Source organism: Microtus pennsylvanicus, chromosome 13 (genome assembly GCF_037038515.1).
Source record: "Microtus pennsylvanicus isolate mMicPen1 chromosome 13, mMicPen1.hap1, whole genome shotgun sequence".
In the NCBI taxonomy this organism is placed as follows: Eukaryota; Metazoa; Chordata; class Mammalia; order Rodentia; family Cricetidae; genus Microtus; species Microtus pennsylvanicus.
In genome coordinates this window covers 58282502-58300958 of record NC_134591.1, presented here as the reverse complement: position 1 = coordinate 58300958, position 18457 = coordinate 58282502, and the positions used below count along the sequence as shown (strand labels likewise).

At 44.7% G+C, this 18457-nt stretch overlaps 1 protein-coding gene across 2 annotated transcripts in view; it reads left to right on the top strand.

The window, feature by feature from the left end:
* LOC142834469 (protein argonaute-1) overlaps positions 1-18457 on the top strand; it is a 28533-nt gene extending 10076 nt beyond the window's left edge. The window contains exons 9-19 of one of the 2 annotated variants that reach the window (XM_075947126.1): positions 4310-4429; positions 4800-4931; positions 5054-5187; positions 10532-10716; positions 12953-13112; positions 13293-13383; positions 14281-14475; positions 15996-16130; positions 16701-16802; positions 17146-17345; positions 17557-18457. In XM_075947126.1, the coding sequence (XP_075803241.1) occupies positions 4310-4429; positions 4800-4931; positions 5054-5187; positions 10532-10716; positions 12953-13112; positions 13293-13383; positions 14281-14475; positions 15996-16130; positions 16701-16802; positions 17146-17345; positions 17557-17665 (1563 nt within the window). In that variant the 3' untranslated portion in view covers positions 17666-18457. The remainder of the gene's footprint in view (positions 1-4309; positions 4430-4799; positions 4932-5053; positions 5188-10531; positions 10717-12952; positions 13113-13292; positions 13384-14280; positions 14476-15995; positions 16131-16700; positions 16803-17145; positions 17346-17556) is intronic. The other variant, XM_075947125.1, reaches the window with a different exon arrangement.

Below are 18457 nucleotides of genomic sequence, written 5' to 3'. Positions count from 1 at the left end.
TTTCAGATATTCACATACATGTTATCTCTTCATTTCTCTTTCCTGCTCTCTACAGTTAAGAATGATGAGTAACTTGAAAATACAATTATATCTTATTCTGAAGAAACTGGAGATAAATATTCCCTGTTTCCTCAGTGGTTAGTGTGCTCTCTTCTGGGAAAGTTTCAAATCTCCAGATTTTCGTGCCTCTGTACTTCACAAACCTTTGAGATACAGCAGTCAACAAGAGGATAGTAATACTGTCTAAGTCACAGAATGCCAGTGTCGAGTCTCCTGGCAAAGTCTCGTGTAGAGTTTCCTACCGCCTTATTCTCTGGTCCGGTGTGTGACCGTGAAGCATCATCAGTGTGCCGTTAGGACAGGCCTCACCTGAGCTGGTTTAAAAGGCAGAATCTCCATCTATCTAAAGGGGGAGTCGTCTGTACATTAGAGTTGGAGATGTGCTCACACAGACCCCCACTTATTCCAGCAGTAGGGTTGGGTAGCTTCTGTGAACTTAAAGCTCAAGTTTTTTTTTTTTTTTTTTTTTGAGCTTCTAGGGTTCCAAAGCCTAATCCAAGAAAGGGAGACTAAAGGGAGAAGAAAGCAAAGCCAGATCTCTGGCTTGTTTACTAGCAGCTGATGTGCAGAAAGGGGGTGGAGGCCGTGTGTTCTTGGAGGTTAAACTGAGGTCCTTAGAGACAGTTCCAGCTAACTTGGTATGTACTGCGAGCTGGAAGTTTGTAAACAATGTTATTTATGTGAAACGGTAGTTTTCAGGGTGAATTATTTATATAGTTGTATACCTTGATTTGTATTGTTGCTTATTTAACAAGTATTTATTAAGCTCATAATATATGTTATATATAGTTTTAGGTACTAGCAGTATAGAGATTAAGTAGGTTCCTTCCTCTCATGGAACTTGTGTTCTTCTAGAAAGACAGACAAGAAATCGATAAGCACCATATGTAATCTCAAACGATAATGAGTGCTGTAAAAGTAATAAAACAGGCTAAGATGTGAGAGGTCAAGTGACTATTTTAGTTATCGTTGTCAAGGTTGACCCCTTCTAGGAGACATTTGATCTGAGACCCAGATTATGGCTACCGTTCTTTTTTTTTTTTTTTTTTTTTTTTTTTGGTTTTTCGAGACAGGGTTTCTCTGTGGCTTTGGAGCCTGTCCTGGAACTAGCTCTGTAGACCAGACTGGTCTCGAACTCACAGAGATCCGCCTGCCTCTGCCTCCCGAGTGCTGGGATTAAAGGCGTGCGCCACCATCGCCCGGCTGGCTACCGTTCTTGTAATAATAGCAGGGACAAGGTTTCCTGGCAGGAGGGACAGCTACTAAAGTTCCAAAGCAAGACAGTCTGGATCTTTCTAAGGGACAGAGGACTGTCATATATTAGGGGGAAATAAGCAGTAGGAGATAATGGTGGAAAAAAAGTGGAGGGTTAGATTATATTAGGTGTTGAGGAGGATTTTAAAACATTTTTAATAGCTTTATCAAGACATAATTGACATTATAAAAATGTGATAATATATAATTCAGTGGTACTTAGTATACTCACAGAATTATGCAGGCATCATGACTATTTAATTTCAGGGCATTTTATCACCCTCAGAAAAACCCCATACTTCTTTCCCTAATGGCCCCTAGTAACCATTAAGCCATTTTCTATCTCTGGATTTGCCTGTTTTAGACAAATTACATAACCAGAATCATACAGTCTATGTCCTTTTTGTGAATGGCTTCTCTTTCTTTCTTTCTTTCTTTCTTTCTTTCTTTCTTTTTTCTTTCTTTTCTCGAGTTTTTGAGAAAGGGTTTCTGTGTGGTCCTGGCTGTCCGGGGACTCGCTCTGTAAACCAGGTTGTCCTCGAACTTGCAGAAATCCACCTGCCTCTGCCTCTAAAGTGCTGGGATTACAGGTGTGCACCACTGTGCCTAGCTGTGAATGGTTTCTTTCACTTGGCATAATTGTTCTAAGATTCATCCTCATTGCGATGAGGGTTGTTCCATCATGTGGATACATCATTTTGTTTCTTCATCATTGATGGGCTTTTTGACTGATAGAAGGAAAATCCTGCTGTAAGCATTCATTTACTTGTTTTCTCTGAACACGCTTTCATTTCTCTTGAATGCATACATAAGAGTAAATGTATACGTAGCTATTTAGCGTCCTGAGTGCTGCCAGATTTGTCTCCATTTTGCAGTCCTGTGAGCAGTGAGTGGGGGTTTCAGTTTCTAGTCAGGAGGGGTTTTATTTTAATTATACTGGGAATCCGTGGAGGGTTTAAGCAAGAAAATGAGAATAACATGAAGCCCCATATATAGGAACTAAAAACAACCAGTGCCACCAACCTAGGTCTTTGTGGTCCTTATGCAGCTGTTCAGGCCACTGAGACCCAGCAGAATCATTTGTTCGTGTTCAAGTCAGTTCATTCCTGCACTGATCTTTTCTTTTTCAAATTGTAGGCAGCTGTGCACAGCATAAAAGTTACCATTTTAAGCATTGAGCATGGAGCTCTGACATTAAGTACATTCACTTTGTCGTCTGTGTCTCATCACTGTCCATCTCCAGGAAATTGTCCTCATCTGGAATCGGAGCTACACCCTCTAGGGCCCAACCCCCCTGCCAGCCTTGGCAGCCTCTGTTCTACTTTCTCTTTCTAGGAATTGACTGCTTCTCTAGGTTCTTTATGCAAGGAGAAGCCTATATTCATCCTTTTTGACTGGCTTGTTTCACTTAGCACGATGTCCTCAGGGGTATCCATGTTGTTGTGGTGTGTTAGGATTCTTCTCCTATTTAAGGTGCAATACACAATATCATATTTGGTTTATATTTTTTAATGCTGATGGACACTTGAGTAGCAATACCATGTTCCACAGCAGCTTCACTGGTTTGTGTTCCCACCAGCAAGGCACAGTTCCGGTTTTAGTCCTTACTTGGTTTTCTGGCTGTGTTAGTTGTAAAGCTGTACCCGCCTGTGGAGTGCCACTACTTGAAAGCATCTTTAGGAAAGTAAATTCCAACAATCCTGGGTGCTCATGTATATACCTTGAAATGTGGAATTTAAACGCAGGTGCCCGTGGCCTGGCTTTCCTTCCTATAGTTTTGTATGAATGCTGGGAGCTAGGACTAATGCCAGTGCATACAGAACATTGTTCCTACAGAACAAGTTACTTTTTCTTCTTGACTTTAGAACATCTTGAGACAGCTAGTGATTTTTATTTGTTTTTATCCATAGCTGAGATGAAAGAAGTTGAGTCTCAGAGCAGTTAAGAGATGAGCCCAAGGTAACATCATTTAGAAGTACAGAGCTTTTCTTCAAACACAAGTTTCCTGAGACCAGTTGGCTTTCTACCCTGTTATAAACTTTCCTCTCCTTGTGTCCTGATTAGAGGTCAAAGTCTTTTTTGTCACTAGACCTTGCTTTTTGTTTTTGTTTTAAATATTTATTTATTTCATATGCATGGTGTTTTTGTCTGTATATACTCTATGTGAGGGTGTCAATTCCCTGGGACTGGAGTTACAGATGGTTGTGGGCTGCCATGTGGATGCTGGGAATTGAACCCAGGTCCTCTAGAAGAGCAGCAGTATTCTTAACTGCTGAGCCATCTCTCCAGTCCCTAGGCATTGTTTTTGATCTCCATCTTGTGTGCAGAACAGTGGAACCAAGTAGCATCATGTTCCTCATACTAACAAGGAACACTGCCAGTTAATAGAAATAGTGATTTCTGTGGCTGGAGATACAGCTCAACCAGTACAGTGCTTGCTTAGGATGCATACGGCCCTGGGTTCAGTCTCTGCACATACCCTGCTCTCACACACATACCCCTTGTTCCCCAGCACACACAAAAGAAAAATGAAATAATGATTCCTGTACTTTCTGTACCTCAGGGGCTCAAGAATTTTTAGCTGTCTCTGCTCCTGGTTGGTTGCAGCTGGAGCAACATACTTCCTGCCATAGGAGAGCTGCCATAGGAATCTGATTCGCTTAGATTATATTGGGTTTTTAATATTCAAAAGAGCTGTGTACTTAGTCCTTGGGTAAATAATAATGTATGCTGTAATTTATTGAGTGCAATGTTCCAGAGCTGTGCTCCGCTCTTTAAGTGTTTTATTTAATTCCTGGACACCCTATGGGATTGTAATTATTCTCATTTACTACATGAGACCTGATTGATCACAGACCTGGATCCCAAACTCTTGGTCACAGTGTATTTTTTTATACACAACTCTGTAGTCCTCTCCCCCATGTTTGAATGCTAAGCTACTGTATAAGGACAGGCTGTGCTCAGGCCATAACTACTTGTCCCCTCATTTCCTCAGGTCTGTAATATTGTGGCTGGGCAGCGGTGCATTAAGAAGTTGACTGACAACCAGACCTCAACCATGATAAAGGCTACAGCTAGGTCGGCCCCAGACAGACAGGAGGAGATCAGTCGCCTGGTCAGTGGGACTCCTGAGCGATGCATGCTTGTTCCCTGAGCCTTTGGGGCCCTCGGTAGCATAGATGTTTTAATGGTGGGTCCAGCAAGACCTCCCTTCAGGAAAACCTGTCTGTATTTATTGTTTGTGACTTTTCAAGGTTGCTCTTGCTTCTTGAGCCTTTAGCTACTTCTTTCTCTTTTTCCCTCCTTTCTGACTCAGCTCCCACTTGCACTTCCACTCCCTTCATTTCCTGTTTCTCCCACCCCCTCTTTAGGGCTAAGTTTTGGCAGCCTCAGCTTCTCTTCAGGGCTCTCTCCTCGAGACCCAGAACGTGAGCAATCTTGCCAAGCTGCTGGTCTCCTGAGATTCCCCTTCTTTTGCCCTGCAGATGAAGAATGCCAGCTACAACTTAGATCCCTACATCCAGGAGTTTGGGATCAAAGTGAAGGACGACATGACGGAGGTGACGGGGCGAGTGCTGCCGGCGCCCATCCTGCAGTATGGCGGCCGGGTGAGCAGGGTCAGGGCCAGACAACATCTGGGGATCTGGGGGCAGTTGGGTTACATAGCTTAGGGGCTGTTGTTCCCTCCTCCCATGGCTTTACTGAGGCTCACCTGGGTGCCCCCTCTGCCTGTCCCTAGAACCGGGCCATTGCTACACCCAACCAAGGTGTCTGGGACATGCGTGGGAAACAGTTCTACAATGGGATTGAGATCAAAGTCTGGGCCATCGCCTGCTTCGCACCCCAAAAACAATGTCGAGAAGAGGTGCTCAAGTAAGGATGGAAGAGAGTTGGGTTTGGGGGTGGGTGAGTGGGAAGCATCCCAGACCTGTTGACCCCACAACCTCTAGAGTCCAGACTGACCTGCCTTTTTAAACTCTGCTTTTTTTTTTCCTACTCACATTTCTGCCTATTCTCTTCTGTCTGTGTGTGGTCAGAAGACTTCAGGAGCCATATCTATGTCAGAGATGAACTTTAGGGTATGAATCACCTAAGGGAGGCCTGAGTCATTTTATTGTTCTAATTATCATAATTGGTAATAAATAGTAGTGGTAGTAACTATAATGTTTATGCTAACATTATACACTTACGTGACTAATTTATGTTCTTTCATCTTAAGCGTGAGTAGGTGGTGTCTTAGTTGCTTTTCTGTTGCTATAATGAAACACCACAGCCAAGGCAATGTATAAAATAAAGACTTTATTGGGCTCACGGTACCAGAGGAGGAGGCCATGACCATCATGGCTGGGATGTGGCAGTAGGCAAATGTGATGCTGGAGCCTTGGCTGAGCCTTTACATCTGAGAGGGAGCAAACTGGGATGGTGTGTGCTTTTGAAACCTCAAAGCCCACCTTTCAGGGACACATCCTCTAACCAGGCCACCCCTCCTGAAAACAGGGTTACCATCTGGGCCCAGGCTTTCAAATATCTGAGCCCATGGGGGCTATTCTTACTCAAACCAAATGTGGTAATATTTTAAGACACTGAGGCTGAAAGAGGTTAGATAACTTGTCCAAAGTGCGCACATCAGGAAAGGTTCAGAGTTAGGATCAAATCAGATATGAGCTTCAAAACTTATATTTCTAATTAGAAACTTTTTTTTTTCTATCAAGGAGCAGCAGCTGGTCCTCTGAGCTGTGCTCATCAGTACATAGTTGAGTCAGATCCAAGTGACCTGAAGTAGGTGTACATGAGCTGAGAGGCTGGGAGTAGATGGCAGCCAGGAAGGAAAAGATAATTGTCAAATAGCTTAAGAGAAGTTATCAGCCTGTTAGAGTAGATGTTAGAGAAGTAACAGCCTGAATGAGCAAACAGAAAACTCACTTGACACTTTTCCTATAGGCTTTAGTTTTTTTTAAAGTTTTATTGAGTTAGCTTAAAACACCAAAAAGTGCACATACGTAAAGGTATGGTTTAGTTTAAGTGGTAGCTCTATACATGGGAATCGGGTCATTGTATTCTGGTAATGAGGAAGTCAGTGGAGCTGACCATTTTGACTTTGACAAAGGTAATGGAGATTTGTGCTCTTTCTGTCCTTGATAGAATTACTTCTATCAGCTCCTGCTGGACCCAGGCCTTCCAGGCCCTTGGCCTCCCTTCCCCTTCCCACACACAGACACATAGCCCCCACCATCATAATTGTAATTTCACTGGAATTTTTTTATTTCCTTATTTGCTCTTTAGTGTCCTCTCCTGGATTCGTTAGATTTAGGCCAGGCGGTCCTGCATTAGATCTAGCATCGCGGCAGCACTAGAAGGGCCCCCAGCTCTTTGCCCTTATGTCATAATAAGCCCATTGGTACCGCTATCCTTTTCCTACTCCTTGTCCTGCCCTGGTCTAAGTTTTGTTTGCTGGTTGTGGCTTTTTTGGTTTGCCAGGGACTGATAAGCCTAAGACCTCAGGTTTGGAGGAGTTCAGTGCATCAGGCTCTCTCTTCTCGGTGACCCCTACACGTAGGGCATAGGAAAGTGACTTGTGTGTCTGGATCCGTGGTACCTGATTTAATGCATACTTCTGGGCCAAAGATAAAGATTCCTGCGTGTTCAGCCATGAAAACTGTGGCATGTAGAGGAGACTCTAGGGAAAATATGCATAGAAAGTAGAAACTGGGAATAGAAAAGCTGGGAAGTAAAGGAAGCCAAGGCTCCTAAGTATAGAGGAGGACATAGGATTCAGAGCACAGAAAAGAATCCTTTCCACCAAGTGGGGAGACGGAGGCCGCCGCGGAGCTGGGGAAACGAGTCCGTCCTTTGTCTGGCTTTATTGCTGTAACTGCATCACTGAGGGTAAGGCCTTCCGTAGTCTAGATATTTCAGTACTTTTTGGTTCCTAGCATTAGACATAGTATCCCAGTCATAGTCTGGTATTGGCGGGAAGAAAGGGAATACCCACTCTTGAAGTAAAGACCCAGTATTAATGAAATCTGGTTTAAAAAAAATTTTGATTAATGTTTTGGTAGCTATCCTATAGTTGTATGTGAAGCAGAGTAATGGAAGAAATACTGTTAGCAGACCGTTAAAGCCTTATTGCTTATTTACAGGAGGCAGTGGTTAGCTTATAGTGCATTTTCATTCTTTTATTCATTCCAGTTTTTGAGTGGGGATGTTGAGACAGTAAGTATTCTCGGGACACAGTATCACTCTGAATCTCTCAGGCTGGCCTCGAATTCATGGTAGTCCTTCTGACTCAGTCTCTCAAATGTCAGGATTATGAGTGTATGTATGCCTTGAGACCTGCAGATTGTAGGGGTTTTTTTGTTTGTTTGTTTGTTTTTGTTTTTGTTTTTTGAGACAGGGTTTCTCTGTAGCTTTTGGTTCCTGTCCTGGAACTAGCTCTTGTAGACCAGGCTGGCCTCGAACTCCCAGAGATCCGCCTGCCTCTGTCTCCTGGGTGCTGGGATTAAAGGCGTGCGCCACCACCGCCCGGCGCTGTAGGGTTTTTTTTTTAATGTTATTATTTATTAGTTTCTATTTGTTTGTTTAAAAGTTTTTTTTTTTTTTGAACAATGCAGCTCCAGACATGATACCTCAATGTGTATAATCCCAGCACTCAGAACACACAGACAGGAAATTGCCTCATGTTTGAGGCTGCCTGTTGCTATGTATTGTGAATTCCAGGCCAGTCAGGCCTGTGTAGTGAAACCCTATCTCACAGTGATGGTGCACGCATTTAACACTAGCACTCAAGAGGCAGAAGCCAGCTAATCTCTGAGTTCAAGGCCAGCCTGGTCTAGAGAGTGAGTTTCAGGATAGCAAGGACTGTTGTATAGAGAAACCTTGTCGTGGGGGGAAAAAAAGCCAAAATTAGGGGTTTTGTTTCTGTGATAAACACCATGACCATAAACAACTTTGGGAGGAGAGGGTTTATTTTGCTTCCAGTTCCACATCACAGCCCGTCGCTGCGGGAACTCGGGGCAGGAACTGAAGTAGAAGCCGTGGAGGAGTGCTGCTTACTGACTTGCTCAGCCTGTCCTCTTATGCACCAGAGGGCCACCTGCCCAGGGCCTGGACCACCCCCTTCGGCTGGGCCCTTCCCCAGCAGTCACCGTTTTCTCAGGCTCCCTCCTCTCGGGTGGCTCCAGCTTTTTGTTGTTTATGAAAAGTTAGCCAGCACAATAATAATGTAGAAATAATATAGTCCACACCCACATAGTCAGCATTCACAGTTTCTTCATGTTTACATCATTCTTTTTAAAAAATGTAAACTTGACATTCTCTGATGTCCTGCATTGCAGTTTCATGCTTCTCTAATCATATGGCTGCTGGTGTGAATTATAATCTTATTACCCAGGATTTTTTATGAATGTATATATGATTTATATTTACACAAAATATGCTGTTTCTACCTTACATATTTTTATTAAATATGTGAAAAAATACATCCTGAACTGTCATTGATATGAATGTGGTATATGTTTTTGAAACATTCATTTCTGTCCTCTTTGGTTTTTTTTGTTGTTGTTGTTGTCTTATGTAAGAATTTTTTAATACAGTCTTTTCTCATTTTGTATAGCTATCCCCATTCCCACTCCTTCCCCTCCTCCTACCTCATCCTTTTCCTGACCCCACCCTCCTATCCACTCCTCAGAAAGGGTAAGGCTTCCCATGGGGAGCCAACAAAGTCTGACACATTACTTCAAGATAGGTCCAATATCTAGGCTTGAGGTAGGTCCAAGACCCTCCCCCTATATCTAGGCTGAGGAAGGTATCCCTCCAAAGAGAATGTTCTCCAAGATGCCGTTTTAAGCACTTGGGATAAATCCTAGTCTCACTGCCAGTGGCCCCACAATCTGCGCAAGCCTCACAACTGTCCCTCACATTCAGTGGGCCTAGTTTGGTCCTATGCAGGTCCCCATCTAGTCCTGTCCCGTCTCTCTCAGACCCTCCCCCCATTAGTCTGGAGTCAGTGAGCTCCCACTAGCTCAGGTCAGCTGTTTCTGTGGGTGTCCCCGTCATGGTCTTGACCCTTTTGCTCATATTATTGCTTCTCTCTCTCTTGAACTGAAGTTTAGCCCAGCCCTTTCCTGTGGATCTCTGTATCTGCTTCTCAGTTGTTGGGTGAAGGTTCTGTAATGACAGTCAAGGTAGTCATCAATCTGATTATGGGGAAGGCCAGTTTAGGCACCCTCTCCACTGTTGCTTAGAGTCTTAGCTGGGGTCATTCTTGGAAATTCCTGGAATTTCCCCAAGTACCATGTTTCTCGCTAGCCTATTAATGGGTCCTTCAATCAAGATATCTCTTTCCTTCTTTTGCCTCTTTGTCCTTCCCTCTTTTTGAGCATCCCCTTTCTCTCATGTTCTCCTCCTCCCTCCCCTCCCCCTCTCCATCCACCCTTGCTCCCCCTCCACCCAATTTTCTCAGGAGATCTAATTTGTTTCCCCTTCCCGCAGGATCCATGCATATCTCTGTTCTCTTTGTCGATTCCTGCTTTTATTAAGTTTTTTACTCAGTGGTGTGTGTGTGTGTGTGTGTGTGTGTGTGTGTGTGTGTGTGTGTGTGTGTGTGTGTGAATCCAAGGCCTTGTACCTACCAGACAAGCACTTCACAGCCAATTGCTTTTTCTTTAAATAATACGATTTTTAAAAATTAAAATACTTGACACTCATTTTTTTTATATTTATGTAGCTACATCCACCCTCTTTACCAACTCTGTTGCCTTTTTCAGGATTAATATTTGGCTCTTTGCCTTAGGGAGTGAGTAGGGGGTGGGAGGAGCTCATCGTTTCCTTGAGCACCTTTTGCGCGTCCATCACTGGTTGACCCTGTTTACTTGTGGCAGAGAAGCCTTACACTTAGGCATCTGTTTGCTTGTTTTCCCCTGTGGACATGTGATAAGTACAGCTATCCACAGCTCTCACTCAGACAAGGTGAGAAGGAAGACAGAGCCCTGAGAATTCCCACAAGTCCCTGTCTGCTTTCTTCAGCTCCTTTAGTGCTCTCTTTAGTTGAACAAGCTCTGTCTTGCTTTCCTCTACTTTAAATGTAATTTTTACATCAACTATGGTTGGGTCATTCATGTTAGAATCTCACAGTGCTGAAGACCCAGGATGGAGGCCTTTGGTCCATCAGATCCAGTGGGGTTTATCACATCCTGCCATGATCGTGTTTGCGCTACAGGAACTTCACGGACCAGCTGCGAAAGATTTCCAAGGATGCGGGGATGCCCATCCAGGGTCAGCCTTGCTTCTGCAAATACGCGCAGGGAGCAGACAGCGTGGAGCCCATGTTCCGGCATCTCAAGAACACCTACTCAGGACTGCAGCTCATTATCGTCATCCTGCCCGGGAAGACGCCAGTGTATGGTACAGTTCTCCTGGGGCCGTCATCATAATGATAGGATTCGTTTCACAGTGGCCTTCTGGGGCTTCTAGAGAGACAGTGGAGAATTTTGGCTTTAGCCAGAGATCTTCATTAATGTCAGTTTTTTGTTTGTTGTTTTTTTTAATTGGAGAAATATTCTGTCTGAGCCCTTGAGTCTGTGTTTTCCGAGGCTCCTCTGCGACAGGGTCTTTCTGCCAGGCCGAGGGTACAGAGATGGGTCAGGCCAGATAGCGGTCACTTAGGAGTGGGCTATTAGGACATTAGGAGCTCAAGCTGTATATGTAGTGTTTCTGCTGCTGTTCTGCCCAGTGGCTTAGGCTAACATTTCTCCCTGTTTCCCCTTTATTATTTACCAGATGACTGTAACTCTCTTGCTCTGTTACTTCACTTCTCTGCTTTTTCCATTCAGTTTTGGTGCCTTTGGGACATCCTACTTCTCAGCCTTTAAACATCTTCAGAGGAGCTGTCCTGAAGCCACTGCAGCAGTTCTGCAGCGTGTCTGGGGCTTTCTCCTTGGTTTACATTCTAGGCGCATTTCCTCACCAGCACTTACTCTTTAGCCTGCGTCCCTCTGCCTCGTCCCACCACTGCCCCGCTTAATACTGTTACCATCTTAAAACCAGCCCTGGAATTCTCTTCAGTTCCCATTTGTTTGTCCTCTCTCCTTCTACAGGTTTATTGGTCATCCCTTCTAGTGTGTGTGTGTGTGTGTGTGTGTGTGTGTGTGTGTGTGTGTACATCTCCGCCATAGTATGTGCGTGGAGGTTGGAAGATAACTTGAGGAGTTGGTTCTCTTCTATGAAACGGGTTCCAAGGTTTGGGCTTGAGTCGTCAGGCTTTGTGAAAAGTCTTCCCCCATACACCCCTACTGAATCCCCACTAGTCACTAGTCCCTCATACCTTTCATGAATAGATTAACAGGTCAGACTTTTTTTTTTAAACATTTATTTATTATGTATACAGAGTTCTGTATGCCTGTAGGTCAGAAGAGGTTACCAGATCTCATTACAGATGGTTGTGAGCCACCATGTAGTTGCTGGGAATTGAACTCAGGTTCTCTGGAAGAGCAGCCAGTGCTCTTAACTGTTGAGCCATCTCTCCAGCGCCCCAGATCAGATTTTTTTTAAAGCAACCACAAAACCCCAAAACTAGTTGGGCAGTGGTGTGGTACATGCCTTTAATCCCAGCACTCGGGACGCAGAGGCAGGCAGATATCTGTGAGTTCGAGACCAACTTGGTCTACAAGAGCTAGTTCCAGGACAGGCTCCAAAAGCTACAGAGAAACCCTGTCTCGAAGAAAAAAAAAAAAAACTTCACTGGTTTTCCTTCAGTGCTGCATACAGGGCTTTCAGCTTTCTCCTTCATTGTTCATGTAACAAACCTACTACAAAGTCACTGAGAACCCAGCCTTAGTCCTCCTTATACCAGTCAACCAATTTAGGCGAGTTGCCCAGCTCCTCTGAGCTTCCTGAGTTGGTTATGTAAAAGGCAGCGTCTAGCAGAGACCTTGGCAAGAGCAGGCGCTTTAGATGCTCATTCTGGGTTGGTGCTTTCCTCTCTGGTTGTGTTTTTCTCACGGCATTTTCCTTTCACTTGGAATGCGTATCTTACCCTTAAAATTTTCTCCTCCTTTCAAAACCTAGTTTAAATTATACTTCATTTTCTAATGACTTTTCACAAAGTATCACCACAGTGTAACAAATATGCCTAGAATGTTGCTACCACTGGGGTCCCTCACTACAGCCCCCTCCCTCCAGGGGGGACCATTGTCCTCACCTCAAACACTACTCTGAATTACTCGAAAATACTGTCTTCAGGTAGACTGTTGTTTGCTCTTCTTTACTGCCGTGGGAGTCATGTCTTCCTGCTTCCGTTGCTGGGGTTATGGGTTCAGCCATCACGTCTGGCTCAGGGTACATTTTTGCATGTTTCCCCTCTGCTGGGATTGTCCTCTTTGAAACACCTCTTTCCCATATCTCAGTTCAGTTATTACATGCTCCTTATTACCCCTCTTATACATTCTTATAGCTCAGTTTACCACTGTTACATTTCTTTGTGGTTTTAAAGATTAGGATTAGATATTAAGCACTGTAAGAATAAGGACCAGGAATCCTTGTTTCTGGTCATGGTATTCCCTAGAACTTCATTTACTGTGTAACATCTAGTAGACTTTCAGTAAATTTGCCATGCATTCATCAGTTTTCTCTCTGCCCGTAGCTGAAGTGAAGCGTGTTGGAGATACACTCTTGGGAATGGCAACACAGTGTGTGCAGGTGAAGAATGTAGTCAAGACCTCACCTCAGACCCTGTCCAACCTCTGCCTCAAGATCAATGTCAAACTTGGTGGCATTAACAACATCCTAGTCCCACACCAGCGGTATGAACTCCCATTCGCTTGCTTTTGTCAAGGTAACCTGCTGGGGATTGATGAAAAGACAAGAACCGCCTCCAAACAGAGTGGCTGAAGCAGAAGAGGAAGAAAACTAGAATGGGGACTGGATGGTACCAGCCAGAAAAGACGCAATTCCTCACCATTTTGTTTTCTCTCCTTGCTCAGCTCTGCTGTTTTTCAACAACCAGTGATTTTCCTGGGAGCAGACGTTACACACCCCCCAGCTGGGGACGGGAAGAAGCCTTCCATCACAGCGGTGAGTGATTCTTTAACTCTGAGTCCTTAAGCATGCTCTTGAGTTCCCTGTCCAGCCAGTTGCGCCATCCCTGTTACCCCCTAACCTAACCCTGAATGGCACCATTTAGAGGGAAGAGCCGGAGTAGGATCTGGGATGTGGGGCACTGAGACCACAGCCTGTAGCCAGAAACTTTGTCTCTCAATAGCTTTCTCTACATTTGTGTTTTTCTTTCTCACTTCAGTTTTAGGGAGGATGAGGAAGTGACTATGTATCTTTTCTCTGAAATCTCTTTTAAGGGATTACTTAATTGTAGGATTGACCTTTCTTTTTACTTTACTTTGACCATTGGTCCATCAACTGGGTTAGCTGTCTCTCTACTCTCTACAGTTTCTAGAGCACTTAATTTTTTTCCCTTCACCTTTTGTGGTGGGTATCAGACCCAGAGCCTTGGTCTGCTAGGAAAGCATTTTATCCTGAACTAGAAGTCTCATCCCTAGGGCACTTAATTTGACAGAAACAATGAAGAAAGAAAAACAATATAAAATGCAGCTGCATGAATGTGGATCAGTTGAATGACCTTGTCTTTAGGGCTCACGTCATTCTGATGAGCATAGGTGTTTTCCAGGTACTGCAAGGGCACTAAAAGCAAACATTCTTGTCACATATTAAGTGAATTCTGCTTTTGTGGCAGCACAGATTGAAACCAGTGTTTATTGGACCCTAAACCCTGTTCAGTGTTTCTGCATGGAGACCAGGTAGCTACTGTCCTCTGCTGCCAAGACTCCTGGTCTGAGAACATCCCAAGTGGACTCGCCCAGTTATACAGCATTCTTTCTCAGCAGTCCTTCCCCAGGCCCGTTGTGTCACAGCAAGGGAAGGCGGTATCCCAGAGGCTGGTGCTTTCTTTGTTGTCAGGTGGTAGGCAGCATGGATGCACACCCCAGCCGATACTGTGCTACTGTGCGTGTGCAGCGCCCACGGCAGGAGATCATTGAAGACTTGTCCTATATGGTGCGGGAGCTGCTTATCCAGTTCTACAAGTCCACCCGTTTCAAGCCCACCCGAATCATCTTCTACCGAGATGGGGTCCCTGAGGGCCAGCTCCCCCAGGTATGGTTCCTAGTTCTTGTTGCAGTCAGAGGGCTACTTTTTCAGAGCTGGTGGTGCTGGGAGAGGCCGTGGATCACAACTGAGGAGCAGACTAGTGTTCATAGACCACTGTTTCCACACGTGCGTCTCAGTGCCCTTTGGTGGTTAGTGTTGAACCATTTAGACCAGTGGCTCTTTTTCTTTCTTTTGAAGCAGGGTCTCACTATGTAGCACTGCTGGGCCTGGAACTCACTATGTAGATCAGGCTAGCCTCACCTGACAGAAATTCCCTGTCTCTTCCTCCTAAGTGCTGTGATTAAAGATGTGAGCCACCGTTGGCAGCCAGGCCGGTGTTAGCACCGCTTGAATACCCCCTGGAGCCTCATTTCACAGAGCATGTTAAAATTCAGCTGTTTTCTCTAAGCTGTCAGCAGCTATTAAGCTCCACTGAGACTTCCGTGCCTTCGTTTTTTTCACTTAATTATCAGTTACCATAGTGGCCTGAGGTAATTCCTACTAGTAAAATCAATAGATGTGGTAAAAATGAGACTTGGGGTGTTAAAACTTGTTGAAGTCTAGTTTTAGCTAATTGCAACGTTCATCATTTATACCATACAAATAGTTCTTTTTTCTTGTAGCCCAGGTTGGCTACACACTTGTGATTCTCCTTCTTCTACCCGCTCAGTGCTACGGTTCTAGTTTGCACCATTATGCTCAGTTTATGAAATTATTTTTCTGTTATGTTCCTTGAGATTGAACCCAAAGCTGTGTGCATACAAGGCATGTGCTTTGCTTTAGTTATATTCTGGTCCCTACCTGTTTTGACTTTCTGTATCCATTGCCTATTGTAGCATGTCTAGTTTCTTATAATCCTGATACAGTTTGTTTATTTTTTAAATTATATTCATCCCCCTCTATATGCATTGCAGGAACTGGACATCTACTTTTCTCTGGTGTTTTTAACCCTGTCTACTCTTAGAAATCTTGATTTTAAGTTTGGATAATTTATTTACTTATTTAGCTACTTACTTATTGGCTTTTTGAGACAGAGTTTCTGTATATATCGGCTCTGGCTATGCTAGAACTCACTCTGTAGACCAGGCTGACCTCAAACTCACAGAGATCCCCCTGCCTCTGCGTCCTAAGTGCTGGGATTAAAGGTATACACCACCACTGCCCAGAGTCTTAAGTTTGAACATTGTAATCTGTAGGGTCTTCTCTGTGACTTTTCTCCTGAGCACTGGGACTAAAGGTGTGCACCACCACACCTTTCTAGTTCCGTGTCTTAATGTACTTCTGTAAGATCTCTTTTTGCACGGAGACCAGATGGGTACTGTCTTCTGATGCCAAGACTCCGAGGTTTTCTAGGAATATATCAAATGAATATGGGCACCAGGACCTCTCCTTTCTCTCCTTTCTAATTTTTGAGCATCAGCTTAGAAAGCTTATGTGCATAAAGCCATATACAAATTGTAATGTTTTTAGTTCGGTGATGAACTAAAAAAGGCCTTGGGTCTTCTCACTCTCTACCTTGTGCCTAGATTCTTCACTATGAGCTGCTTGCCATTCGAGATGCCTGCATCAAACTGGAAAAAGACTACCAGCCTGGGATCACTTATATTGTGGTGCAGAAACGCCATCACACCCGCCTTTTTTGTGCTGACAAGAATGAGCGAGTGAGTGAGGACGTGCTGAGGTCGCCAGTACTCTCATCCTGTCTCCTTTACCTTGAGAGAGAAAATGTCTGGGAATTTAGTTGTTTTTCCTGTGTGTCCTCCCTGGCTCTGTTTTCCCCATGGCTTTTTGGGCCATCCTCCACCACATTCCTTCCCTTAGTCCCTCCTGCTCCCCTCCTTCCCTTATACTTCCTCTCCTCCTCCTAGCTCCCTGGCCTAGACCCTATATATAGACCAGCTCCCAGAGAAGGGAAAGGGAACTACCATTTATTGAACTTCTCCTATGTGCCAGACACTGTTCAAGGAATCTTCCTCACAGCAACTCTGTGAGGTAGGTACTATTAATATCTCCGTTTAACCTCAGAAAGGTTAAATGACTTGCTAAGATCACAAAGCTAGTAAAGAGCAAAACCAGGATTCAAACACTTGACTTAGAAGCCTAGTATTTCAAGACCTAGTTCCCCGTGAGAATAGAAACTTCTTTGTTCTTGGAAATCTGGGAGATTGAGAGTAGAATCCAGCTAAGGCCCTAGTCAGGTCTTGGGATCTTGGTTGTGTTTGTCTCTACAGATTGGGAAGAGTGGTAACATCCCCGCTGGGACCACTGTGGACACCAACATCACCCACCCGTTTGAGTTTGACTTCTATCTGTGCAGCCATGCAGGCATCCAGGTAGCTGGACCATGTCCTGGGGTTTTCATTGGGTCAAGTCTTAGCTGGTTATTCCTCCTGCATCTAGACTATGTCTCTTATGGCTGAGTATATTAAAAGCAGAACTACTGTTAGTAAGCCCCAAGCACACTTGCAGGTTTCTTTATAATATTTGTGATTTTGTGTCTTGTGTCTTCATGGAGGGGGTACAGTATGGTCATCCAGCCTAGCCATATTCTTGTGTCTTCATGGGGGGATACAGTATGGTCATCCAGCCTAGCCATATTCTTGATTAGTTTTGCTCTTTTTTCAGCAGCCATCCCCTCTGCCCAATCAGGGACCACTAACCTCCTTTTCTTCCTAGGGTACCAGCCGCCCATCCCATTACTATGTGCTTTGGGATGACAACCGTTTCACAGCAGATGAACTCCAGATCTTGACATACCAGCTGTGCCACACTTATGTACGATGCACACGTTCTGTCTCTATCCCAGCACCTGCCTACTATGCCCGCTTGGTGGCTTTCCGGGCACGATACCACCTGGTGGACAAGGAGCATGACAGGTAAAGACTGTTTTCTTTTTGCTTCAGCCTCTCCTACCAATCCTTTCAACTTTAGTTGATAGAAGGAAGTGGATGTTACCCTACCTAAACCTGGTTTGGTGTTTTCTCTTAATTTGGTGTGTGAATTGGCACTGTAGGGATGAGTGAGGGAATTAGCAGCAGTTCAGTTTGCCAGGAAGGACTTTTCATATTTTTCTTTTTTCTTTTTCAGTGGAGAGGGAAGCCACATATCGGGGCAGAGCAATGGGCGAGACCCCCAGGCCCTGGCCAAGGCCGTGCAGGTTCACCAGGACACTCTACGCACCATGTACTTCGCTTGAAGGCAGAACGCTGTTACCTCACTGGATAGAAGAAAGCTTTCCAAGCCCTGGGAGCTGTACCACCCAAATCCAGAGGAAGCAAGGAAGAGGGAGGTGGGGTCGGGAGGAGTCTAGGAGGCCTTGTTTCTATCTACAGAGGGGATGTAAGGGTGGGAAGAGGACCAGCAAGACAGACTACCAGCCAGAAATCTCTGATAGCAACCTCATGTCCTCCACCCCCTCCCCATCTTGTCACATCTGACCCCACTGGACCAAAAGGGGCAGCCCTGGCGCCCACCATACACATAGTTGTCTCACGTGACTCACAGTGCTAAAGACTCGTGCTTGACAGCTTACTCGGGTCAGCTCTGCAGTCCTGTGGTCAAATCTGCTATGTTTGGGTTTGGTAATTCTAGATGAGAAAGTGAGGGGCTTGAGAAAGTGGGTGGGAGGAGGGAAGGAATTTTTAGGAGCCTTAATCAGAAAAGGTCTAGATTTGTTTAAGAAGAAAAATGAAAACAGACTCAGATCAATATTTTAGGATACTAGATGTTTTCATGGGTTCAGAATCCAGTTTGTAGGAAGATTTTTAATGCTAATGGTTTGGGTTGCTCCTCCCCAGCTGCCACCCCCCCCCCATTATTCCTCTCCATATTTTCTACCCCATATGCCTCTTCCCTGACAGACATCCAGCCCCTAGTAACACTTAAGGCACTATGGCACTTAGCTCTGAAGTGACACGACCCTGTCTTCCTTCCGCCTGCTGGTGGGTAACAGTGCCTTCCCTGTAACGGTAATGCTGCAGAACTGCAA